Here is a 27,993-nt window from a genome sequence, read left to right on the forward strand (position 1 = left end):
CTAGAGATGAAAAGATATGAAAATATGCATTTTTGAAAATTCATGAATTTGGCCAAAAATCATAGGCTAACTAACCCCTTGCCATTTTGGTCAAAAAGTGTCATTTTTCTACATTTCATGAAATAATCTGCAATAACATAATTTGAATGGACAGGGGTTCATTGACACCTTCTAGAGATGAAAAGATATGAAATTAAGGCTTATTGAAAATTCATAACTTTTGGCCAAAATCATAGGCTAAGTAATCCCTTTCCATTTTGGTCAAAAAGAGTCATTTTTCTACATTTTATGAAATAATCTGCAATAACATAATTTGAATGGACAGGGGTTCATTGACACCTTCTAGAGATGAAAAGATATGAAAATATGCATTTTTGAAAATTCATGAATTTTGGCCAAAAATCATAGGCTAACCCCTTGCCATTTTGGTCAAAAAGTGTCATTTTTCTACATTTCATGAAATAATCTGCAATTTCATATTTTGAATAGACAGTGATCATTGACACCTTCTAGGAATGAAAAGATATGAAAATGGGGCTTTTTGAAAATTAATAAATTTTGGCCAAAATGATGGGCTAAGCCATTTCGGTCAAAAAGTGTCATTTTTCTACATTTCATGAAATAATCTGCAATTTCATATTTTCAATAGACAGTGATCATTGACACCTTGTGGGGATGAAAAGATATGAAAATGGGGCTTTTTGAAAATTCATGAATTTTGGCCAAAATGATGGGCTAACCCCTTGCTATTTTGGTCAAAAGTGTCATTTTGCTACATTTCATGAAATAATCTGCAATAACATAATTTGAATAGACAGTGATCATTGACACCTTCTAGAGATGAAAAGATATGAAAATATGCATTTTTGAAAATTCATGAATTTGGACCATCTTTGTCGAAAAGTGTCAAATTTCTACCTTTCATGAAATAATCTGCAATTTCATATTTTGAATAGACAGGGATCATGGACACCTTCTAGAGATGAAAATAGGGCTCTTTGAAAATTCATGAATTTTGGCCAAAAATCATAGGCTAACCCCTTGCTATTTTTGTCAAAAAGTGTCATTTTTCTACATTTCATGAAATAATCTGCATCTACTAATCGCCCACGAGCCGAATAGTGTCGAGCTGATTTTTTTTTTTTGCTTTTTGAATCCCCATAAGTGATTTTATTTTCTTCCCGGCATCTATTAATACTGTGTGGGTCTGGACACATGACGGTGTTTTCTATGGGCGGGGGGGGGGGGGGGGGGGGGGGGGGGGGGGGGTGAGTGAATACAAACTTTTTTTTGCGGGGGTTCAACGGGGAAGTGAATATTCCTTTTTTTCTTGAGACCCATCCCCCCCCCCCCCCCCCCCCCCCTTGAGAAAAAAACCAAAACAAAAAAACCTTTCTTTTTCTTTCTTTTTTTTGCAGGGGGCCAGCCGGGCCTTTTTCATATTTTTCAAAAGGTATAATTAACATTACAATCACTCGTTTTTTGCCAGCCCCCCCCCCCCCCCAACATGGATCCGTGCCTGAATGCACACTACTTATAATTTGGTCAAGTTCATATCTTTTTTTCCATTTTACGAAAGAAAAAAAACAACATAACTGCCTCTTTTAGCCTACCTAAAAATGCTCCAAATATATGATCGATTCCAATGCTTTGCTGAAAAAATACTAAAATGCTATGCTTTCTCATAATACACTTAACCCCCATTATACTTATGTAGCCTTTCCCTACCTATGCCACACCCTGTTTTGTGACATTACCAAACACAAAAAGACATGGATAAAGATATGAAAAAGAATACAACAAATGTCACTTACAGGTTTCAAACACATTTGGGTGCTGTAGAGGAGTCTTCTCGATCCTGGCCTGCTTGCCTGGATTTCCAAGATGGCATAAAAATAAGATCAATGCTGCGCACCCTAGCTTAGCTCCTCTCACATGCACTCAGCATACAGGTCCTGCCTTGACCAGTGCTGAATTTGTTCTCCCCTGCAACATACACTTCACATAGTACATGTATAGCTCCTTGCATAAGGTACCCCTGAAAAGCACACATCACACACATAGCTCTCCCATTGAAAAGCACACATCACATACATAGCTCTCCCATTGAAAACGTGCACTCTAGCTTGAGAGCCTATTGTTCACTATAGTCTTGTTAGAAATAACTATTCCCTGGGCTAAATACCAGTCACTTTTTGGCACAGGTTCATCATCATAAATTTATTTCACTTTGCAAATCTTTACAAAAATACTAGCTTTGGATATAGTACAATTTATATACAATATCAATATTTCATTTATCGAGTTTCACAAACAAAATTAATTGTTCCTTCCATATTATACAATCAAACATCACATCATTACTATATTGCAATATAATCAGTGAACCTACTTAGGCATCTAAAACAAACAAACAATACAGACTCATTGGCCGGTATTGTATTAAAATTTAAACCAGAAGTTGGCGGAGATCTGAGTTTTCCTTTGTTTATATATAAACTTGAATAGACCCAGGGTCAGGTTTAAGTGAATAGAACAATTTGTCATAGACCATTTTTGGAATATAATCAAATGTCTGCACAAATCTTGGTTTAGTGCCTCAAATTATTTCATTCACCTGTTACAAATATCTGTATTTCAATAGTCAGAATGCAAATTGCATACATTAATTAATGTGAGGAAGCTTAAACACAATAACTTGTCCATTCAAATTCTGACTTCTGAAATACATTTATTTGTAACAGGTGAATAAAATAATTTGTAATCGGGGCTAAACAAAGATTTGTGCATTGAATTTGAACAAGGGCGTAGCCAGGATTTTTTTAAGGGGAGGTGTTTTTTTGCCCAATATGTGAGAAAATATCTAGCGGCGAATCAGTCAGCCGGTGAATAAGAGCGGGGGGGGGGGGGGGGGGGGGGATTGAACACTCCTTTTTTTTTTTCCTACAACATCTGTATGTACACAGATGATATTGATGGTTTCAGAGATGGATATAAGAAAATAAGTAGATGGGGCAGTTGGCTATCATCCTAACTCATAACAGATATACCACACAACTGATACGAAAGAAGTAGTTATTGATAGGGTTGATTAAAGATAAACTTGAGTTCTGGTAATGCGATTGCATTGTGAAAGAAAAGGTGTGGAATGGATCAAAAAAGTTGATCATATAGCATGTAAGTATTGGTGTGTAATGCAAGGTTCTGGAGTCATCAAAATCATCATAAATTTGGCAGAGTCTTGGTAAAGTAACAATCACTTACACAGAAAGATGTATATGGGACAACACACATGGTGTCGGGGCTAGTACTACCCTGATTTCCTTATCTTTCTATGCTCATTACTCAGCCAGTATACATTTTCTTCCAAAATTGTTTGGCACATGACATTTATTTGTAATCTTGAACATTCAGTGTAAGTTTCGTTAGATTCTGTGACAATTAATTCTCTTTTTTTACCAGAACTCAAGTTTATTTTTAATCATTTTGAATGTTGAAAACTGACTGAGAACAAGCCAATAGTTTTCTAAACCTTCTGTAATATAGACAATTGTAATACCAGAAAATTTCATGACATTAACCTTATGCAATTAGTTAATGACAGCCATTTTCATGGCAAAATTTCCATAACTTATGACAAATGAAACTTTAAAGAATCTTGACTGCTCACAAAAGTTGCGAAATTTTCATGCAATTTGTCGAGTTTCTGGTTTACAGTATTTGTAATAGCATAGTAAGTTGAGTACAAAATTCAAGTAAAAACTACCGGATCCCTATATATCCGACATGGAATGTTACATAACACATTAAAGAATGGCAAGAGCAACAACTTGAGAGGACAGAGCTACAAGAACTTTTGATAAAATACTAATATACTATAAGCATATACATCTGATTAATGAGAACACATAGAAAACTTTTTAACAGAGACAACAGTTTTCCAAATGTATAGTTAGCAAGGAGGGTATTCCAAAAGTTCACTCAGCTTTCCCTTTAAGTCTTTAAGTTAATCAAGTGCTCAAAAACCTCGAAATCTGTATTCTGAAAGCACATTCGTAATGAAATGGGCAAATGGGGACTTAGTGAGCTATCAGAATACCGATTTGCTAACTGAGCACTAAGCGAGCTTTCAGAATAATGCCCCAGATAGTCGAGACATGCATCCACTCAGGTTTAAAATAATTATATAAATAAGTTGCACCACATGCACCAACATGGCTGTTTACTACACTCACACAAGCAAACCAAATAGAAAAAGGTATCATACTAATCATAACTCAAATATAAAATGAAATAATACAAAATATATCTTATTTAAAAAAGTACATTATCAAAATCTTCCAAAGTGAAGGAGCATGCATAAATTTCAGATTCTTTTCTATTACTGCGTTACAAAAGACAATAATACCTCTGCAAAATGAATATAAAAAATGATAAAAATATTTACTGCAGTTAGAAAAATAATTATTGCATCACATGGCATTCATAATAGAACTTTAAAAAATTATAAATGGTTACACACCCAAGTTGAATTACATACAACAAAAAAATTGTAAACGTTTTTTTTAAATGGCTGACAGTAATTGGCACTTGTACTCTGTTCTCACACACTGGGAAACTCAATAGTACAAGATAACTCGGTATATAATAACACGATCAACATGGGTTATATTAATACTAGTTGTCTTGCATGGAATTCTATTGATCAAATATCTTGCATGGTCCACTAAAAGAGCAATATATATCGATCAGTATTTTGTGTTTCTTAAAACAAATATATTGACAAAGGAAGTCAATAAAATTCAATTCAATTCAATAAAATAATGCTTTAGATTGTCAAATTTATAAAAAAAAAAAATAAAAAAAAAAAATACTTTATAGAATTGATCATTCACCTAATATGTTACTTCAAAGCTTACATCCATGGTGAGATTTTGTTAGCCTAGCTTTATCAAACAAATTAAGGACCATGATTTCTATAAAAGTCAAATTATCCTTTACCCACTAAATTTGATTTCCACTCCACATGACAAGAGGGGTGGACCAGCTGGGACATAGGGGGGGTTTCACAAAGACTAAGATCGACTTTAAGTTTGACTCAACTATAGCAGGCCGTTCATGCCGCTGGTTGCTCTTAGCATTGGTCTCTCAATTATGACCTTAAGATAATATTTTTTCCTTCAATAATAAACTATCAAAAAATGTAAATTCTGTAGACTTGTGACCATGATTGGTATGTCCCTTGAGAAACCAATGCCAGTAAATGATGAGAGAAAATAGTGGCATGAACAGCTTGCCATAGCTAAGTCCAACTTAAAAGTAAATCTTAGTCTTTGTGAAACACCCCCATGGACTAATAACATCAAGCAGTGGACGGGCATATCATCTGAGCAACCAACGAGAACAGCTGAAGACAGGAAGTTATGGAGAACCTGTGTCTCAAAGTCCATTTCATTGTTGCCCCAAAGGCCTGCAAGCTATGGGACATAGATAGAAGGATAGATGACATCCCAAGTTATCTCATGTTTTATCAAACCGGTTGCCCCTTTTACAAAGAAAAATTTAAGACCAAATCTTTCAAAGATCACATCTGGCTCAAAATGAGCCCGAAAGGAGATACAGATGTGTCAAAATCCTAAGTTTTCTGTCGATGTTCATTCTGAACTGGCCTAAAAAGGGGAGGCGATTAAGCCTGATTTGGGGTAAAAGACTGAAAACTGACATCTCTGCAATCCAAGAATTAAGCTGGCACTGCATATATTTAAAGAGTTCAATATGCAGTTGAATATTGAGAAATACAAACATGGTACAATGATTTACAGATTGCATTGCAAAATACTTGTTTGTCCCGCCTTTTCAGTGAAATGAAATAAGACCTCCAAAAATTAAAAACAACTTTTCAGAGTGCCGGCTCAAAAACTCCTACAAAGTGGGAGAATGTTTTTTTCTTTGTTGACCGATGTAAAGGGCTTGTTTCTGGGTACATTTAACACTCAGTTATAGAACTTGGCATTACAATCTCTCTTTTTCCCTTTCATTCTATTTTCCTCTCTCACTATGAATCTCCTTCCATCCTTTCAAACATTCATTCTCACTTTCATTCCCACTCTCTTTGAATTAGTTCAATAACAAAGGTCAACTTTAAGATCTTTTTCGATTACAAGCCCTCTCTTGCTCCTCGTAAGAATTCTCGGTGGCCTCGATGCAAGGTGATGAAGGAGCTGGAGTCAGCACAGCGCCCTCGTGGGTTTGAAGATGAAGGTGTAGAGGAAGACTAACGTGATGATGAGGAAGAGAAGACGTTGTAACCAAATCATCTTGGAATTCTCTCTCCTTAACTCGCACATCTGCTCTTCCATGGATTTTAACTGTCAAAATATAAGATGGTTTGGAAAGTATTTTCCTTCGTATATGTATGCATCATCTACAAATTCAACTTCCAAAATTCAAAGATTCTGATACAAAATTCCCTAATATACACAGTTATCAAATAGTTGTTAAACAAAAATAGAATAAAATGAAATCCTGCTATAATTCTATATCCACTTTTGAACACACTTTCATCAAACAAAATTTGGAATTTCATTCAACCTTCACTATTTAATTTGTTCAATATCTTGATTTTTTTTAAAAGTTGTAATTACATGACCCCCTTGACCTTGACCTAAGCCTTCCACACCTTTTGGGAGATGTGTGATGGCTTCTGCTTCATGACCTCAAGCCAGATCTTCCTATTCTGGTCGCTTCTGTGAGGGATCCCAGACATCTAGTAGCACAATCGGCCTTTACACAATCTAACCATTTCTTGGCTGGTCTACCCCGGGGTCTATCACCATGGATATTAGAAGTTAGGAGTATCTTTGGGTATCGTGATGGTCTCATCCTGTAACGAGGCCAAAGAATCGCAGCCTTTTTCGGCTACAGTTTCTCTAATTGCTACTACCTTATATTAAATTCTGTTAACATATATGTCAAAAAATCTTTCCCTATGAGTCAAGGTTTACAATATAGAGCCCTGTGATCTATACTATTTTCTCAACATAAACATAATGGGTTTAAAGCCGCATCATAGTGGGCTCTCATGGGGAATTTGACACCATTCAGGTCATTACCCTATTGTCAATACCAGGATTAGCGTTCAGTTTAATGTAATGCTTTGCATTGCCTATCCATTCCCCCACATGGAAAAGTCATCTTACATTTCCCTCAAATGACGACTCTCAGAGAGACTAGGGGGTATTTCTCGATAGGACTCTGAGTTTGCTCTGTGCAGACTTGTACACCCATCAATGGTATTTCCACAAGTCTGGTGTCAGCGAATTGTGACCTACTGCACATGGAAACTGACAACCATCTTCCTTTAATAAGTTTGTTGTTCTCACCTTATTTAGGACAGTCTGCATGTTCTTGTCAGTCTGTTGCAATGGTTCTCCTTTTTTGGTCATCAAGGGATTGAATATACAGCTCATCCTGACAAAATCACACACAAAATAGAAATAATAACAATCTTGCCTAAAATATCACCTCCTAATTTGTATTCAAAGTAGATGAAGTGTCTTCTTATTATTCTGCATGTTTGTTTTTTTATTATGAGATGCAGAATATGAACCACAGTGCTGCTATTGCAATCATTGAAATTAATCTTTGATCTTTGGTGTATCACCCTTTCACCATCGTTGACTTGCAATACTCCCTCAAGGCCAAGTAAGATTTTACATGTTATATGACGCTCTAGACCCTACTAAACAATGAATGCTTTGAAAGGTACTGCACAGCAATATACAATATCATATTAATATAACTCTAATGAGAAGCAATTTAATAGGTGAAGGCCCGGTCACACAGAGGGGACGCATGGCAAAACGCACGGCTGGCGCATTGAAAATCGGACAAAGTTGTGATTCAAACTTTTGGCAGGAGTTGGGAGAAGCTAGCGAGCCGACACCGAATGTACAGCATGTTGCTAGCGCGCATACAGGGTGTGTGCTCCACGTAGGTCTGGCGTTGGTCTAGCCCGCTCCGCGCATGTCTGGCGTCCCTTTGGCATGTACATTCATGCGTCGAGCTCCGCGCACACTTTTGAGCATGCTCAAAAAATCCTGACGCACACAGCGAATGACGACGAATGCATAGCGTTGGTCCAGCGTTGGTCCAGCGCGCTTGACGAACGAGTAACGAATGATGACGCACACCTAGCGAACGACAACCAACTGGCCAAAATTCAAAATGTCCAATGCGCTGGCCGTGCGTCCCCCATGCGTCCCCTCTGTGTGACCAGGCCTTGAAACAAGACTAAATTTACCAACTGAGTACCAATGCCTAAAAATACAAGCCCTTTGAACTTTTTCAAACTGAAAAGAAATCTGTACGTGCCATTTTATCGTCTGCGGCACAAATGTTCAACCTTAAACCCCGAAGTGGCCCAAACATTGTGGAGCAGTATGTGCAGCGCTTTGTAACCGCAAGGAAAGGGCGCCAATTCAAATATCTTTTTGATTGGTTGATTGAAGGTCTTACCTATGCTCAATGATATCTTCTGTTTTGACGTTCTTCCAGTAGTAGATGATCTCTGAGTTGGTTTTGAACGATAAATCCCCTGGATCGCTGCTCATGAGCAGGAACTTGTCTCTCACCACACACTCTCCTGGACCTAAAATAAATAAGGATAAAAGCACAGTGTGTCAATGGATTCCTCGAAAAACAACATTCAAAGGGGAAGTTCAACTTGGTATTAAGTTGGTTTTATAGAAGCAGAACAGTGAGAGGAACAGGTTAGTGAAAATTTGAGCAAATTCTGATTGAAATATGAAAGTTATGAAATCCGAGGGAGATCCTAGATTTTTTTTGTCGCCGGCAGCATTGCCTGCGAGTTCCAATCAATAAAATGCAAATTGGCAACTCCTTGACGTATCTTGCGAGGTCCCCTCCCATTTGTTCTGTACCCTGCATGTACAGCTAGACAGCACCTTAATAAATACCCTATCCGATAAAAATACAGCTTTATATAAATGAAAAGCTGAATGAGCGTAGAATACAAATACAAAGGAATAACAGATATTTGAAAGCAAATTACGGGTCAACAGGGGTCGAATTTGCCGACATAATGTGTGGACCCGATCGGCTTGTCTATATAGCTGGTGCGATGAATTGACTCAATTAATGCAAATTCGTTTTGAATTTGCGTATATGTCATCAAGTCTATAGCTAGATCTTAGGGCAACAACTTCTGATTTTCAAAGCATTGGATTTCAAGTTTTCAGATAGCCATTACTCCTCTAACAGACACTAATAACACTTATAAGCTTTCCGTCAATATACAGTGCGTCCCAGAAAAAACGAAACCGAGAAGTATCAATATTTTATCATAACTTAATCACAACCATAATTAATGAATGATACATATTTGGAAAGCTTAGAGTCTCCTCTTTCAGTTGATGCTACTCACGTGATGCATATTTTACGCATGAGTGATTAACAGCAATTTGAAGGAGGGAAACCGAAAAGTAATTTGGCGGGCCGTATCTGAATTTCAAAGAAAAATTCATATTTCTAGAAAGTTCATTTTCTGCTCTTTCATATACCTCAATCAAGAAAAATGAGCCAGGAATAACAGAGTTCTGTTTGTTTAAAGTAGCCCTTATATTTTTATAATTTTAACAAACGAATTCATTTTCACTGGGTGCCTGCCGTAGTAAAAAGCAGATTTGACAAAAGACTTAACTCCGTTTCATTGACAATCAGCCGTAGACAAGAGTCTTCATGCATGGCTGATTGTCAACGAAACGGAGTTAAGTCTTTTGTTAATTTTGTTTATTAATACGACAGGCAGCCAGTGAAAACGAATTCGTTTATGGAAATGCAAGCACCACTTTAAACAAACAGAACTTTGTCATTCCTCGCTCATTTTTCCTGATTGAGGTGTCATATGAAAGGGCAGAAACTCAACTTTCTAGAAATGTGAATTTTTCTTCGAAATTCAGATACGGCCCGCCAAATGCCTTTTTGGTTTCCTTCCTTCAAATTGCTTTTAATCACTCATGCGTGAAATATGCATTATCTGAGTAGCATCAACTGAAAGAGGAGACTCTAAGCTTTCCAAATATATATCATTCATTAATTATAGTTTTGATTAAGTTATGATAGAACATCGATACGTCTCAGTTTCGTTTCTTCTGGGACGCACTGTATAATTTGTCTATTTCATTTTTCAATTCCAAAGGGGTCTTTAAGTAGTCTTACCTGAGAGTAGTGTGATAGTGATGTGTATTGATGCACCAGGATTAATAGGTCCTATGCTGGGTCTTACTTTATATCTCTCTGGATTGGTTATCTTCATCTGAAAAAGAAAAAAAAATGAGCAAACGGTCATATTATAAACAGTTCTACGCTCTTATTAGAGGAGCCTTGTCAACCAGGCACGATTGCTCAGTGGTAGACCAGTGGTCTCGTAACCATGAGATCCTGGGTTTGAAGCTAATTTGATGGACTAGTGCCCTTTGGTATTAAAGGCACTAATCCTCATTGCCAGGTCCCTCAGAGGACTTAAAACTGTTGGTCCCCTGGTTGCTTACTTACAAGCAAACACATGCTTTCTTAGCAGTCAGATAAAACAAACTAACCAATCATTTTGTGGGCATGTAGATGAAATCCTTTGGTAACCATCTTCACAGACACTCATTAGAATATAGAATGGTTTTATAAAGAAAACATTTAGGTTACAACTTCTAGTCACAACCAGCTCTCAAAATACACGGGGGCGGTGAGCGATTCCCCCCCGTGAGCTCCATAATCGCCCCGTCAGGTTGCTCACGGGGGCGATTGCAAAATTAAAAATCGCTCCCGTGGAATAAAGATTATCTTTTCTGATATAACTTTAACACAATATTGAGTATCAATTTTCAAACCTTAAACCAATGAAATGGAACTTAAATGGCACTTTCTCTCCCATCGCTATGAGTAATTACCGATACATTAACAACGGAAGCTCGCAGTGCAGCTAGTGCGGCCGTCAGTAGTGGCTATACTGCGCCGGTAGTGCCGGTGTAACGCCGCTGACGCCCAATATCTGCTGGAGCTGGAGACGATCGCGCTGGGACATGGAGAAGTTTTTCGTTGTGAAAAGTGTGAATTCTCTGAAATCTGGTTATTCTAAAAGACCAACAAATATTGTAACTCGACCAGTAAATCAATATTGAGAAGAAGATCACCAAAGATGTTGCATGAGGGGGGGGGGGGGGAAATAGGCAGTTTAGGGGGTTTAACCCCCCCCCCCCCTTGGGCTGCCAAGTGAAAATGTGATGTGCATAGAAAATGCTATCATGTGTCCAGACCTACATAGTATTAGAAGATGTCAGTAGATGCCAGGAAAACAGGGGGGTTCAAAATAGCACCAAAAAAAAAATCGCCTCGCCGCTTTGCGGCTCGTGGACAATGTAAACATCACTTACGGGGGTTCAAAATAGCAACAACAAAAATCGCCTCGCCGCTATGCGGCTCGTGGACAATGCTCTGCATCGCATTCGGGTTACCCCCTCCCACCCTTAGCAAAAAGCTAGATCCGCCCCTGTGTTTTGGAAGGATATGGTAAAGACTTAAAGTAAAGAAAGAATGTAAATAAGGTTGCTCCGAATAATGAGGAGGACATTATGTGCAGAACGGGAAGAAATGGAGAGAATGTCATCACGGGGATAAAAGTCAATAACAGCTATGTAACAAATACATTTCTAAGAGGGAAATTGCCGACTTAAATAAATGATAATGATAAAATACCAAGGAATTTAGGAGTTTCATGGGTACCAATTCAATGGAAATTTGTATTAAAATAAGAGCCCCCGTCAGCACTAAAAGAGCCCCCGTGAGAAGGCTCACGGGGGCTCTTTTTTTTTTGGAAGAGCCCCCGTGGACAAAAAATTAATTTGAGCCCTAGTCACAACTACCAGTTAAGCGATGTTCAGATCTGTAGCAGTAAACCTTTGCATATTGTCAAATGATTACGTAAGCTTACTATGCTTCACTTTTCTATAGACAGGTATGCAAATGTCTGAGTGACTGACCTTGTAAACGACCTTCTTAGCTGTGGTGTTAGTGATGGTTAAGCTTGCCGAGATACCCTCTGAACCTGATATACTAGCAGGAGGTTCAAAGACTAGAAATTCACCCGGCCTGTAGGATGGAGGAAAAGAAAAGAGATAGTAATTACCCATTTAAAGTCTCAAGAGATTAATGACTAATGATGATGTGAAGGTGGTGATGGTGGTGGAGGTGGTGATGGTAGTGATGGTGGTGATGGTAGTGATGGTGGTGGTGGTAGTGATGGTGGTGATGGTGGTGGAAGTGGTAGTAATGATGTTGATGATGATGATAATGATAATGATGATGAAGATGATGATAATGATGATGATGATGATGATGATGATAATGATGATAGTGATGATGATGATGATGATGATGTGAAGGTCATAATGGTGGTGGAGGTTGTGGTAATGGTCTTGGTAGTGCTTGTGGTTGTGGTTATGTTGATAGTGGTGATGGTGGTGGTGGTGGTGGTGGTGGTGGTGGTGGTGGTGGTTGTGGTGATGGTAGTTGGTGATAATGATGATGCAGCCATAAGAACAACTCTTCATCACTGCCTTACTTGACAATGTATCTTTAAGTTTTAATTGATAAATACTTTAGTCTTACCTAATGGTCACTAATGGTCCAACATGAGTCTCCTTATTTTTTCCTCTTTTATGGTGGCTGCCAACTTTTCGCTGTGGAAACAAAGAAGTAAAGCAGTCAAAAATTGTACATATCATACTTACTCTTCGTGTATGGAATTTTTCAACAAATAAAAAATTTCAATAAACCAATACCGGTAGTTCATAATAAAGAATGAACAGAATGATAGAATCACTCTCTGACTTATACAAAAAGCCAATTAGTGACTCCACATCATTTCTACCTGTATTGAATAAACCTTTAAACTGCCATTACCTTTTTATCGCACACAGGTAGTAAAAAGTTTATGGCAGTTTAAAGGTTAATAAGACTTCCTGAATGGGAAAACAGAAGGGCTAAGTATGCTCTTGTCCAACTTACCTGGGGTTTTCTATCTGAGGATGAATGATCTGGATCGACATTCTCCTTGCCATCATCCTCATCTTGAAAGTGAACCTGAACAACAAGAAAAAAAGGGGGGAGGGGAATCATTTTAATAATAATTGATATACACTGATTGCAATCTTTAGCACACTGAGGAAAGTTAATTAAATTACACATTACATAGAACGAGTTGGAGCCTTAATAATAATAATAATAATTACAAAACAGTGCTTTATTTATAAAGCGCTCTCCACCAAAGTCTCTAAGTGCTAACCATTGGATAAAGAAGATGAAATAAAACACATTTTGACAATTTGTATATCCATTTATTACCGGTATCCATTTCGGGAGCTACAAAACAGATACCGATCCTAATAGACCATTTTCATAATGTAATGTAACCAAATTTATGCATACGTCTTTGTGAAGTGCTTCAATACTAATTTTGTATTCACCTGTAATGAATAAGCCATAATGTTTGTCCAACATAGCAACAACTAATGTATGCAGTTCTCATTCTTACCATTGAAATACAATAAATTGTAACACATTTTAATTAAATAATTCAATCATATCGAGGCATTTCACAAAAACGTAATTCATTAGATTTGATCACATTACGAAAATGATGAATTCCTTTCCATCCACTATTTTCTTAATCACATTCGCATCTTTATTCATGACTTCCGGCAAATCCAACAAGGGCTTGACAATGCAGGGGGATCAGCAGGCAAGAGACTATGGTAGCTTTGAATAGCAAAATGTAATGGCACAAAAAGATTCATCTAGAACGCAAAATGCATAATTGTTGAAAATCGTAATTTTATCACAAAGACGGAGAATCACATGGTTAGGATATAGAGCTTGTAAATGCATACACAATCTTGATGAGACTTAAAGATGAAGTTGAGTTCTGGTCATGCAATTGTATTGTGAAAGAAACGGTGTGGAATCGATCAGAAAAAGGTGATCATCTAGCATATCATCTAAGTATTGGTGTGTACTGCAAGGCTCTGGAATCATCAAAATGATAAGAAGTTTGGCCCAGTCTTGGTAAAGTTACAAGCATTATACACAGAAAGATGTACATTATACAGGACTACACAATCAGGCCTCATTTTTAGGCTGTTACTTGTCATAATTAGAATATGAAGCATTTGAAGAACCATGCTTTTCAGGGAACATGGTTTCTCTGATGTTCTTCCACACTTGCATAATAAGAATGATAATGCTTACAAATTAGTTTTCACCTCTTCCCAGATCCCTTTCCTCTTCCTGGATGCCAAAGATATAATTTTTAAGTGTTTCAGTGACTAATTGATCTATCACTCTATCAAAAATGTGTCACATAAGAGATTTACAGATTACTTACGTGCTTTGTATTGTGTGGAAAGACGCGTTGAGACAACACACCGACACCGTCCATGTTTTTAATCTTTTGTTTTCCAATCACAAAATGTGTATATCTATCTGCGTGTATCTACCACCACTATACAAAACTGATAACAACCTCTAATCAACATCACGACATCCAAACCACTTGGCTCCCTAATCACATAGTTTCAGTTGTGAACCTTTACAATTAAGTATAAACAATTAAGTATAAACAATTAAGGCAAATGGGTCCCAGGTCAACATGATACCAATGAAGCATTTATTAAGCATTGTGATAACACTGATAAAATATTCCTATCCGTTAAAGTAAAAATTGTAAGAACAAGGTCGATTACCTCCCAAAGTCCAGACATGACCAATAAAAATAATGTTCATAATGATAGTGTAACTAAATGTGCCTATTCAGTATTCATCACAATGCATACATAAACCTTGTGTGAACAGTGCCGAAATTTCCCAGACCAAATCTTGATTAGCAACAGAGTAGTGTTCACACGTGCAGTGTACTAAAACATAACTCTTCAAGGGCAGAGGGTTAGATTAACAATGTCTATTCATCTCAATAAAAACAAGGCCACTAGTTTCCATGTCACACAATTATCTTGAGACGGAAATTCAGACAGCATGCAAGATTACAAACCACAATGTTTACACAAACATTATCTCCACATACTAAGGGTTAGCGACTGTGACTTGATCTTGAAAATACAATGTACGATTACAAATGGACTTTATACCGCGTATCAGAGGGGGAAGGGGAGGGGGCATGGGGTCATTTTTTAAAGGGGTAAGTGTGTTGGAAGGGTGATAGTCTCAGGGAGGGGGGGGGGGTGTCGTCCTGATATAGATGCATGTTAATTTTCGAATGAATATTCAATATACTATGTACAAATCATTTTATTATTAATAAAATGGCAGGTGTTTAGGGTCTTGATCTAAGTTTCTCACTTTTGTATTCTTGTGATCATGCTGCATCTAAAATGTGTGTGGGAGAGGGGGGGGGGGGGGGGGGGGTAAGAGGGAGAATGAAAAACAATCAGTTTACTCCATACCGGTATTTACTTCAGATTAATAAATCCTCAGTCTGTTTGGAGCCAGAAGGCATTAACTCATATTTTTTTTCACTAAAAGTTCGCAACCTTTTGGCTCTGAACAGATACACTGATAAAGAATAGTAATAAAAAAATGGATTAACCCAGTCATCAGATCCATCGGCACACAATGTGCACCATCTCCACTCCCTGGGGAATATACCCACCATTTGGTCACCATGAGGGCATGTGGCAATTACAAACACAGAGGCTTTCGTCATCCAAACAGGTCCCCAAATTTCTCCAAGGTATGGAGAGAAAGAACTCTTCTCTGCTTTTATATAGCGCTTAATACATCTACGTTGTCTCTTAAGCGCTTTACAGATATACTATTACCTGATTCATTGGATTCAATACTTTCCCGCACACATTGTGTGCACAATCTCCACTCCCACCTCACTCCTCAAGAGCTCTTACCTTCTTGTGTTGCCTGGGTTGTCTGAGTGATCTAGCTGCATTGACGATGGGTAGGAGAGAAGGATCAGCATCCCCGTTGACTGACCTGAAAGACACATCACCACCGTTCCTCTCCTCTTCTCTCTCTTCATCCTGCTCCTCCTCCTCCTCCTCCTCCCCCTCCGCATCCTCCATCTCGTTCAACTCTGGGATGAAGACCCACTCATAGGGATCCTAACAGGGTAAAGTGAAGATAAGGCATGTTACTTTAAAGCCCCACTGTACTACTTATAGCTACTTGCGCCCTCTATATAGCAAACCATGCCTAATCAATTGGGCAAAAAGAATTTCCGTTTCGGTTTAATAAAATTTGGAGTGGACTATTAGGCTATTATTATTATATTATTATAATCGGTGCATGTTGGTCCCCCATGATCCCCTTTTTCTTATGTTAATTGAGAGCTGATATTATGAAACACCTGTCAGTGACCTTGCAAAGAGGTCTAATCCCCCTGGCCAAACTAGTGCAGACAGGCTTTAATGACTGTATTTCATGAAGTGCTTTGCCCATTAACTGACCAGACCACTTACAATATAATTATCATCACCCCCGTCACTAGATCCAATTACGATTCTGCCTTTTTAGAGTGTACGCTCTCCACTCCACTATTGAGCATTCCAGCCAGTCGCCTTTTATGGACTCACACATGTTAATCCAAACGCAATGATGTTTCGCATCCTACCGGGTACCAATTTTATGACTGGGTGGAGAGTAGCAATGGAGATGAAATGACTTGCTCAAGGAAATAAGTGCCATGTCATACGCAAGTACTTTAACATTGAAAATGATAATGGTAGTGGTGATTAGGTGTTGATAAAGATGATGATGACCATGTTTGAGTACGACCATGATGATGGTGCTGGTGTTAGAGATGACATTGATGATGATAATAATGATGATGATGATGATAGTGGCAGTGATGGTGATAGTGACAGGTGTGATAGTGAAAAATAAAAATAAAAATAGGGGAAAAATTGGGGAAAATTTGGAAAAATCAGGAAAATAGGGGTAAATTCGGGAAGAAAAAAAAATCGGTGGGAAAAAAGAAAAAAAAAACGGAAAAAAAACGATTTAAATCAGGTAATTCTCAGGCCTGTATTGATGGTGATGATGTTGGTAGTGATGACAATAATAAAGATGATGGTGATGATAATGATGTAGATGATGATGATGATGATGATGATGATGATAATGATGATGATGATGATGATGATGATAATGATGAAGATGATGACGATGATGATGAAGATTAATAGTGATGATGGTGGTAATGATGATGAAGTCGACAATAAGGCTGCGACGGGTAGTCCAATACTCGAGTACTCGCACTGTCAACAACTAATCAAGTACGATTTCTCGTACTTGAATACTAGGCCGCCATTTAAAAAAAAAAAAAAATTGCCAGCGCCTGGCACTGTCCAGGCAGACGTTCACCCGTGCCCCTGAGGCAGCGCCGGCATGGTACCGCGGGTAAAAATGTTTCCCAGCTCAATCACTGTCAACTCACCACTCAGAAACTGGGACCAAATGTCCGGATTTCTGTTTGGATTCGGAGGAAAATTATTCTGTCATTTTTGGTTTATAAAACATCATGTTTACTATTATTATTATTATTAGATCACTACATTCAATTGCAACTCAAAGTAAAATCGCTTGAGTTTTCGGAGACGGACTTGGGATACTTCTTCTCCCGTAGTATGGTGGTGGCAAACAAAAAACAACAAAAAATAAAAAAATTCAGAAAAAAATCATGGCGTCCGAATATTTGAGTATTCGCCTGTAAGCCTGGGAGTGTACTCAAGTCCCTCATTACACTGTTATGCACAGCCTTAGGCGACAATGATAATGATGATTAACATGATCATGACGATGAAAATGGTAGCGATGATGATAATGACGACAATGATTATGATAATGATGATGATGATGATGATGATGATGACGATTACGATGACAATGATGAAAGTGATGATGAGGATAAAGATTAATAGTGGTGATGGTGGTAATGATGATGATGACGATAATGATGAAAGTGATGATGAGGATAAAGATTAATAGTGGTGATGGTGGTAATGATGATGATGACGATAATGATGAAAGTGATGATGAGGATAAAGATTAATAGTGGTGATGGTGGTAATGATGATGATGACGATAATGACGAAAGTGATGATGAGGATAAAGATTAATAGTGGTGATGGTGGTAATGATGATGATGACGATAATGATGAAAGTGATGATGAGGATAAAGATTAATAGTGGTGATGGTGGTAATGATGATGATGACGATAATGATGAAAGTGATGATGAGGATAAAGATTAATAGTGGTGATGGTGGTAATGATGATGATGACGATAATGATGAAAGTGATGATGAGGATAAAGATTAATAGTGGTGATGGTGGTAATGATGATGATGACGATAATGATGAAAGTGATGATGAGGATAAAGATTAATAGTGGTGATGGTGGTAATGATGATGATGACGATAATGATGAAAGTGATGATGAGGATAAAGATTAATAGTGGTGATGGTGGTAATGATGATGATGACGATAATGATGAAAGTGATGATGAGGATAAAGATTAATTGTGGTGATGGTGGTAATGATGATGATGACGATAATGATTATGAGCATTATGCCTAGCCTTGACATTACAATACAGTTTTTTGCATTGTCCTTCCCTCTTCTATTACTATTGTATCTCATCAAATCACAAGACTATTTCTTTCATTTTCATAACGTAAATTTATTCGAATATGTTTTTCCTATCTTCTATCTTTAATCAAATTAAGAAGCTACAAGGGATTTCTCACTGTACAGGGCAGATGCAAGATATGTTTGAGTATGTTTGAGTGATTAAACCTCTGCTTTCCAAACAACCACCAAATAAACAAAATAAAACTAAATCTGAACTCACTGTGCCACCCATATGTGCTGGTAATGAGTCTGTAGCGATGTACGTCTGGACCTCCTTCCCTCGGATAAACTTGATATGATCTCTAGCCTGCTGGGACAGCAACCTCTCAACGATCCTCCACAAAGCTGTGAAAAAAGGAATTATTGTCAGTAATCAGTCCCTCAGATAGGACGTTAAATGGAGGCCCTGTGTAGAGAAATGTCCTTTGCACGTTAAGAACCCACTGCACTATTCGTATAAGAGTAGGGGAAAACCCCGGTGTAGTGGTCCACCTGCACACCCCAGTATAGTACGACAATACTCTGTATTAAAAGAGGGATGTACTTAAATGGAAAAAGAGGAATTGTGTCTGCCACTGAATAGAACTCACAACGTTTCAATATCATTACCCTAGTTTTAGCAGGGCTACCGGTATCACGAGTGCTCCGGGCATAAAGTGAAAGGAAAAGTACTTAAAGTAATTACAAATGACCAACTTCCAAGTACATGTTGAAATGCATGGAATTGTTGGTGGGTACATGCCAGGTGGCTACCGTGCCAACCATTGTTAACTTGGTAACATGTTCAAACCCAGCACGCGCCCATCAAGGATCCCGAGCTAAAAATAAAGGGCTGATTCATTTAGACCATTACAAGTAATTAGTCACCCTATTCAAATAGACTGAACCTACAATAGTATTTTAATTTTTTGTCAACGTGCAATAACTAGAAACAAAATATATCAAAATTATACTTACTATTAAGTATCCATGGCATGTCATAGATATACAGCATCTCTGCATAAAAGAAAAAATATGGAAGGCAAATAAGATTACAAATAATGCAAATACACAAAGTATAACATAACCTGTTTAGACAAAATGTCAGCATGATTTATAGATAAAGCACTATTAACACACATAATAGTGAGCATTACAATAGAAATGTAATATGTCTAAGAAACATTGATTGGATCTGGGACCCGTTTCACAAAGCCTTTTTTTCAATGACAAATGAACAAAAAATCAGTGACAAATATGTTGATAACAAATCAGAAGCAAGGATTTCACTAGCTTATAACAAAACTGTCATTTGTCACTGATGACAAGTTTTGTGAAATGGGGCCCAGATCTACAAGGCAATAAATCAATTCCACAGTACCGTCCCTGAGACATACTGTAATTCCTTGTGGTTGAAGATTCTTTCGATGGCACTTACCTACAAGAGCTGGAAAGTAAAGCTCAAAGCACTGAATCTTGAATCGAACCAAATCTATATCCTGCATATAAAGATGAAATAGCAAAGATAATAAAGGATGATTTAGAATGAGGATGTAATAATATATGTACACAAGAAGAGCAAGATACAAACGGTTGTGTAGGCGACAAAGTCTCTCCGACCAGTGACAAAAATAACAAGACTATTACGTTAGGATATCACATAACCAATGCATTTCCTTGTACAGACTAAAAGAGTGCTCATATGTCTGGAAAATGTTCATCACTTGAGAGTATGAAGAAATAAACGATGACGTAAAACCCTGCACATGGAACTACTGTAACTTCGGTTCCATGTGCGCCCTGTTCTACACGAGCTTGTATGGGTGGTGTGTCGACAAGCCTGCTCATGAGTTGCTTTTATGTTTACTTAGTCTTGTAATACCTCTTTATAGAAGTAATATGTCAAGCTCGTATTTTTTATTTGATATAGCAACGTGGAACCCCTAACAAAATACAGAGCAAATGTTTTTTTTATTTTTATTTTTTTATTTATCTACCAACAGCAAAACAGCAATTATTTTCATTCAAAGATATTTACAAGAAAGGAAACTATTGGTTGGTAGGAGAGCTAGATAATACCACAGGTTACCCCTTCAACTAAACAAAAGGGAGGAAAAGGACAATCGGTATCCTTTAAACTTAGTACCATCTGACAGATGCAACCGATCGCTATCACTCACTCACTCACCATATTAGAGACCCCTGCACCCGACATATCTTCTAGGACCACTATCCTGTGCTCTGGATCTTCTTTCTGGAGTTTGTTGAGCCAGTAGACGGTCATCTTCTTGGCCCACATCTGGTTCTCTGGACCCTTCTGGTAGGTCTTGACCCGGTACCATACTGTCAACAATAGCACATCAGTTGAAGGGTTTCAATAATTTTAAAGCGTTTTTTTTGTTTAATTCGGCATATCATTTGTTGATGTGTCATTTTTGTATGTTCTATCTTACTGCTGTTCCTTTGTTTATAATCTATTTTATGATCTATTTTTTTGTTTGTTTCATGAGCGCGACTTTAGCATTTGATTTTCAAATGGAACAATAACAGTGAAAATGAAAATGTCCTACACATACCGTACATGAAAGGAAAAACCATATGGCTCTTGCTTAACCTTTGACCCAATCCCACATGGTAAGCCTGCTTTGTTAAAGGGAGATGGTTGTCAGTGTCCATGTACAGTACGAGGTCATAATTTGCTGACACCAGACTTGGTGGAAATACCATTAATGTTGTACAAGTCTCGCACACAGCCAACCCATAGTCCCATCAGGATTTACCCCCCAGTTTCTCAGTGACTTCTGATGAGTGAAATGTAAGATAATGACTTTACCATATGGGGTGATTGGTGGAAAATGCAGAGCATTACAGGCGTCAAATTGAATTCCCTATGAGAACCAATTAATTATTTATTTTGATATATTTTTTCCCTTTTTCTATGTTTTTCTTTATATATGTTTTAGAATGCTTTTTTTATATACATGTAATTGTATGATGTAAACTCACATTTTTAGTCTTTGGACTTTTTGAAGAGATTGAATAAAACCTAATTTAAATTTGAATTTGAAAAAAAAACTACTATGCGTCTTTAAGGCAGGATATGTTGATTGGGCGGTGTTAATGCTGGAATGTCTTCACAGCTAGGATGATGTAGTTAGCACTTCAGTGAATGATTTTTGTTTTTCTAGACATACATGTACATGATACATAGCTCTGTGTTGAATTCCCATCATCACAATGCATTGAGTCATCTAGTACATATGCACTGCTGGTAGATTTACCGGTACCCTACTTTGTGTAATACAGACCTTTAATCCCTCTTCATCTTTTTGGAGTGGAAGTTCCTTACGGTAATACGACTTAAAGGTAAAGACCAGTATTGGAAATGCCCATATTTCAAAAAATGAAATGGAAGCTCTCATTACCAATCATGTGAAAGAATATGTTTTGACTAATACATGATGATAAAAAATTTGCCGGGAAACCGCCTACTAATTGATATATTTGGTAAATTTATTTCTCTCATGGTCTGTGAGAGATATAGGGTAGTCCCATATACATCTTTCTGTGTATAGTGCTTGTAACTTTACGAAGAATGGGCCAATTTTCTTATCATTTTGATGATTCCAGAACCTTGCAGATGCGGATGCTAGATGATCAACCTTTTCTGATCGATTTCACAATGCAATCGCATGACCATAACTGGTCTTTACCTTTAATAGCAATTTCAAAGCTACTTGAATAGGCCATCTCCATGGCAACAATGCATGTACATGCAACAACATGACAAAATCTACTCTGTTGATATTTCAAGGGCAATCGACTTACAATGTATTACTGACACACATTTTTATGTCACAAATTAAAGATGACAGAGACACACGACAGAGTTATTACAGGCACATCATGGCTAATATCCAAGCTACGTTTCTAAATGACTTGGAGTGCACTGCGTTTTTATTCACTTCCTGTTTGTAATCACATGATCAAATGACAGACGAGTCGTTATTCAGGAGTGCTAATTTACGTGCATAAACAGGACTTTCCATAAAATCTTTCTCATTCTACCAGTATTATTCCCAAAAAAATTCCAACCACGACTTTCTTTTTTAAAATTCTATTGAATTAAAAACCACAGTATTTTTTTGCATGCAGTCGTATAATGTACCACACTTCACTTTCCTGTATCTATTTATACTCGGCTATGTGAGTATCCTCAGGACCTTTGTTGCGCAACTTTGCCATTAATTTACACGTTATCTGCGTTTACCAAGTCATATCTGAATGAGCCTTAAATGTTATTTTGAATGATTCTTGTGCACCCAGAGTTTACAACACAAAACATGTCCTCTATTCATTAAAAAACACAAATCCGGGTATTTCAAAAGATCTTTCTGTTATCAAGGCTCCGTTATATGGAATGCATTACCCCCTTCTTTACGTGTATTAAACTCACTAGATTCATTTAAAAAACACTGCAAACTCCTTTCTCTCACATAGTTTAAAATAGTACTTACATGAATATTTTACCCCCCCCCCCCCCTCCCCATTTATTTCAATATTTTATCTTGTTTAATTTGTGTGTTCATTATAACTTATGTATGTTTATATGTTTTGTAAAAATGTTTTTGATTATGTTGATACAGGGCCCCTTGGTCGAGCAGTTTTTATAACTGAAAGGGCTACCCTGTCAAAATAAAAGGACAAATAAAAAATAAATAAATAAAATAAAGGACATTTATTGATTTTGTTTAACTCTGATGAGTTTACTCACAGATACGATGTCCATTCTTGTCTGTTGCATGAGGATATACGCCTCCCATTTCCCGGAGATCCTCGGGGAAGGAGTCAAGGGTCAAATCTGAAGGGGAAAAGGTCATGTCATTTTCATTTTAAAACACAGAATTCATTATTTCCACGTTTAACACGTCTGGCATTTTCTCATACTACATAACATATACTGCATGAATACTTAATCACCATACCCTATTGAAGTGGGACTGCACTACTTGTAGCTACTCGTGCCCCCTCTATATAGCAAACAATGCCAAAGCGATACTCGTTGGTACCCCATTGTCCCCTTTTTCTCATGTTATTTGAGAGCTGATTTGATGAGATAACCACCTGTCAGTGACTACGCAGGGAGGTATTATTCTTCCTGGCCAAACTTGTGCAGATAGGCTTTAAACAGTATGTGCTACATGAAATTATAGACATTATTGGAAATTATAATGAAGGTATAATTTCACCTGCTGAGAGTGAAACAAAATTAAGGGCGTTTTCAACTTTACTTCAAGTGACATGGCAATGCCCTCATAGCTCTGAAAACAACTACACAAGGTTTATTCCTGAGGAAATAATAAATGAATTGAATAAATGAAATAAAATTTGGAATGATTGATTTCTTGAAACTGTCACATCATCCATTGTTTTAAGTCTGATGAAATGCATTTCAAATCAGTGTGACCATCATACATTCTTGGTTTCATTGACAAAGGTGAGGCTTTACATGAGAGTTGAATTTCACCTTTTCTTTTTCTTTCTTCAAATTTGTTGTCTTAAAATTAAGAAACCGTGCTCAAATTTATTTTCAATGTTTCATAAAAAATCAGGCATGTACACGAGAGTTGACTACTTCTTTTTTTCACATACAGTCAAACCTGCTTTAGTGACCACCTGTCTACAAAGACCACATTTTTTGTTTCCCTTGAAAATGGTTTCTCATTGAAACATGTACTAAAGGAACCTTCCTACAAAGACTACTTTTTGTGTTTCCCTTGGGCGGTCGCTATAGATATGTTTGACTGTATGTGGTCTTGATTATTTAGAAACCATCTTAAAGTTTATTTCCAATGTTTCATTAATACAAATGTAGCATCACAAAATAAAACGGCAACGTTTAGGGTTGACTTTACCATTCACTCCATATTCTTTCCTCCATTTTAAGATCCTGGTGAGTTTATCTAGAGCTGTATCGAGGTTCATCTGACCGATGAGAAGGACATGGTACATGTAGGCGTCAGAGCTACGGATCCAGTCAAAATCCCTTGGGTCAAAGTCTGGGTCATCTTTAAAGATAATGAAAATCATGTAAAAAATGTCATCTTCCACGTTGTTCCACCAGGGCTCCGTCTCATAAAGACTTACGATTGATCCAAATCAATTGCAAGTCCCCCAATCAATCGCAAGTTTGCACTCCCCTATAATAATAATAATAACTATTTCTTATATGGCGCTTTGAAAAGGCCCTCCTGAAAAGCGCCTTACAGATATATATATACTATTACCCCGGTCATCGGATTCAAGGCTTACCCGCACACAATGTATGCACATTCTCCACTCCCTGGGGAGCATTCCAGCCAGGCGTCATTTTTACAAGCGCACACTTGCTAATCTAAGCACATTAGCTTTCGCATCCTACCGGGTACCCATTTAACACCTGGGTGGAGAGTGGCAAATGTAGATCAATGTCTTGCCAAAGGACATTAGTGCCGCGGTGGGACTTGAACCGCTGACCTTGTGATCCACGGTCCGGTGACATATCCACTCGTCCATGACACCTCTACATCTCTAATGTATGTAGTTGCGATTGATATCAACTCCTCATAAGACGTGTCCATGGTCAACAGAATTTTAAAAAATTAAATAAAACTTGACGTCACTCGAGCAAATTCTGTGTTATATTGCAGAAATCATGATAGCACATAAAATCAGTACATGTACCATACCTACAAATGTTTGATTAAGTGCCAAATCCCCATCCCCGGAGCAACACGTCTTACTGAGAAGTTGAGAACCTGGGCAGGTTATGCTTGTCTTAGCATATTTAATGTATTAATAACAGGGGTGATAGTGACCATTAAAAAATATATATGTGTACTCGAGTACATTTAAAAAAAAGGCATCTATAAACATTCCCCCCCCCCTTTTAAGTAAGAAAATGGGGAAAGAATAGGGAAAATGGGGGGGGGGGGAAGAATCAGGGGAAAAAAAGAAGAAGAAAAATCAGGTAATTATCAGGCCTGTAATACACTGATGGTATCATAACTAAAAAAAAGACCTGCCTATAGGAAAATATTATAAATAATTTCTTTATCAACAGAGTTTAATTCACTTTGTTAAGAACTCCATAACTACATACCGTACAGAAGGTTTCCTTCTGGAATGTAGCAGAGAAGGCATTTCTAGATATGTACATACAAACTGAAAATATTGCAAGTCATACAAAATGAAATGAATTGAAATTGAAAGTACCTTGTACCTTCAGTAACTTGGAATTTTAAAGTGAAAATGAAAGCATTCAATTGTTTACGAAATTTTCCTCACACGCCTGAAATTATTCATAACAAACTGGAAATTGAAAGAAGATTTAAACAGAATTCTTGTCTAGGTTTATAGTCCATAAATTTCTTATGTCTTCAAACTACCGTAATTGATAAAACCGATATCAGCGTTTTCTAATTGTACAACACCTGTCCTGACAAAAGTTGCACCGTGGTAAATTACATGAACAGTAGTACTTGAATTCTTGAATTCAGCCCAAGTAACACCAACTCTAAAACTAAATCCCATCATAACCCTAACCCTAAATCTTTAAGGATAAAAATCTGAGAGAAAATATTACCAAAGCAAATATGTCACCATTTAGGGGAGGGGGAGGGGGTATGTTCACTTTGTGTTTTTTTTTCTTCTTTTTTTCATTCAAATGTGTCTGCAAAATAAGGAAAAAGTAACTGCAACAGGTGAAACACAACATTTACTAAAAAGTATATAGTCATACCTTGGGCATTCTCTTCAAAGAATTTCCGCCGAAGTTCCTCAATGTTTTCCTTGTTATCCTGTAAAAGAAACACACAAATATTTATGTACAATCAACAGAAAAAAACCACAACTGTAAGAAATTATTGAAACTTTATCAACCATTCACTGCTAATTATCCACAGTTATTGTACAGTGCTGAAGTTGCATGGCCCAATGTAGCAGCTATAGGGCCTTGTTTATAGACTTTTGGGGCTGAAAATTGCACTAGTCAATGACGTTTCTGCAGCAAAGAATTACCTGGAGAGTTTGAACAGTTTCTCTGCCCTCTCCTCCTTCTACTTCTTCATCTTTGTTTTCTCCTTCTCCTTCCATTTACTCCTACATACACGTCATCAGCCTACCTCTAAATAATTTGAGGTAAAACCTTTACTAGTTTGTCACAAACTGCATTGTTTCTTCCTATTATTCATATTATTTGGGACCCGGATCTGGGACTTCTTCTTCTTCCTCTTCTTCTTCTTCTTCCTCCGCTCTATCGGAGATACTATACTGCCAAAGTACTAAGTGCAAATAAAAGACAGACAGGCAGAGAGAGAGAGAGAGAGAGAGAGAGAGTAGTCGTCTATGGAGTGGGACTGAGGAATTGTGTGTGAAAGATGAAGCACACCGAGTGTAAGTGCGGAAATACACTAGCGCCTTCGATTAAAGGGATTGGGGATCTTTGCCTCAGATTCTAAACGAAATCCTGGATTTAGCTTATACATGCTGCAATCATAGTTATAAACATAATTTGGGGCAATCAGGAATACAATGACTTTTACAATCCGATTGTCTGTCTGATTATCAAGATATTTATGATTGGAAATGGAAGCTTCAAAAACTGTTTTCACAACATTAGGGAAAATGAGTAAGGTAAAACCAGTCACTCAAAGATTTTTTACTTTTTTGAGGCACATCATGATCATTTTTTACTTTAGTTTTAGGGCTTCAAATTAAGTTCAAGTACTTCACAGACACTGATAACATGTAGGGCCATGCATCTCAGATTTAACATTGTTAAATGATGCCTTCAAGAATAATAGGAATGTAAATGAAAACCCTTGTCAATTTCAATTTCAAATGTTAGGTCGATCTGCACACACAGGGCTCGCCATTCCAACACCCGCCCCTGTCCACCGACGGCACCGCACGATTCCGAGTGGCTTCCCCCACAAGTCTGGGGGACAGTAACAGAGCAAAGTACTCGGAGCCTGCAGGTAATGACTTCTCTCATACAATTCGTATTTCCTTCTATTTTCTGAATGCAAACAACCAAATTAATACTTGCACCACACCAGAGTATTCCTCATACAGCTTGAAATATATTAAAACTACCATACTCAATCAATAACACCAGCATACCTCGATTTTCTGTCGAATCTCCTCGCTGTTGTTCGGTGTGCCTGCGCCTGCCATGTTGATGCTTTAGATAGTGCCTATTCTAACCAGTTTTCGCTCACGTCACGTGCACCCGGCTAATTTTTC

The 27,993-nt window shown here is 37.5% G+C and overlaps 1 protein-coding gene across 1 annotated transcript; it reads right to left on the reverse strand.

Moving 5' to 3' along the window:
* Positions 1 to 5,261: 5,261 nt before the first annotated feature.
* Positions 5,262 to 27,992, reverse strand: LOC100887930 (motile sperm domain-containing protein 2). Its single transcript, XM_030980766.1, has 16 exons — positions 27,871 to 27,992; positions 26,489 to 26,546; positions 24,624 to 24,776; positions 23,483 to 23,569; positions 20,897 to 21,051; positions 20,147 to 20,207; positions 19,687 to 19,725; positions 18,950 to 19,074; positions 15,987 to 16,199; positions 13,081 to 13,155; positions 12,682 to 12,752; positions 12,054 to 12,162; positions 10,240 to 10,336; positions 8,518 to 8,650; positions 7,383 to 7,470; positions 5,262 to 6,368 (listed from the first exon to the last, which is right to left on the reverse strand). Exons 1-16 carry the CDS (start codon positions 27,922 to 27,924, stop codon positions 6,228 to 6,230), a joined length of 1,659 nt encoding a protein of 552 aa, XP_030836626.1. The 5' UTR covers positions 27,925 to 27,992; the 3' UTR covers positions 5,262 to 6,227.
* Position 27,993: the final 1 nt, after the last annotated feature.

The sequence above is a fragment of the Strongylocentrotus purpuratus genome, unplaced genomic scaffold (assembly GCF_000002235.5).
Source record: "Strongylocentrotus purpuratus isolate Spur 01 unplaced genomic scaffold, Spur_5.0 spur5_scaffold_11, whole genome shotgun sequence".
In the NCBI taxonomy this organism is placed as follows: Eukaryota; Metazoa; Echinodermata; class Echinoidea; order Camarodonta; family Strongylocentrotidae; genus Strongylocentrotus; species Strongylocentrotus purpuratus.

Coding starts and splice junctions, on each gene's coding strand:
- LOC100887930 (XM_030980766.1), bottom strand. CDS start 27,924: ATGGCAGGCGCAGGCACACCGAACAACAGCGAGGAGATTCGACAGAAA. Junction 21,052..23,482: donor CAAGAATGGACATCGTATCT/GTGAGTAAACTC, acceptor TATTGTTGACAG/TATGGTACCGGGTCAAGACC. Junction 19,075..19,686: donor CATGCCATGGATACTTAATA/GTAAGTATAATT, acceptor CTTTTTTCACAG/CTTTGTGGAGGATCGTTGAG.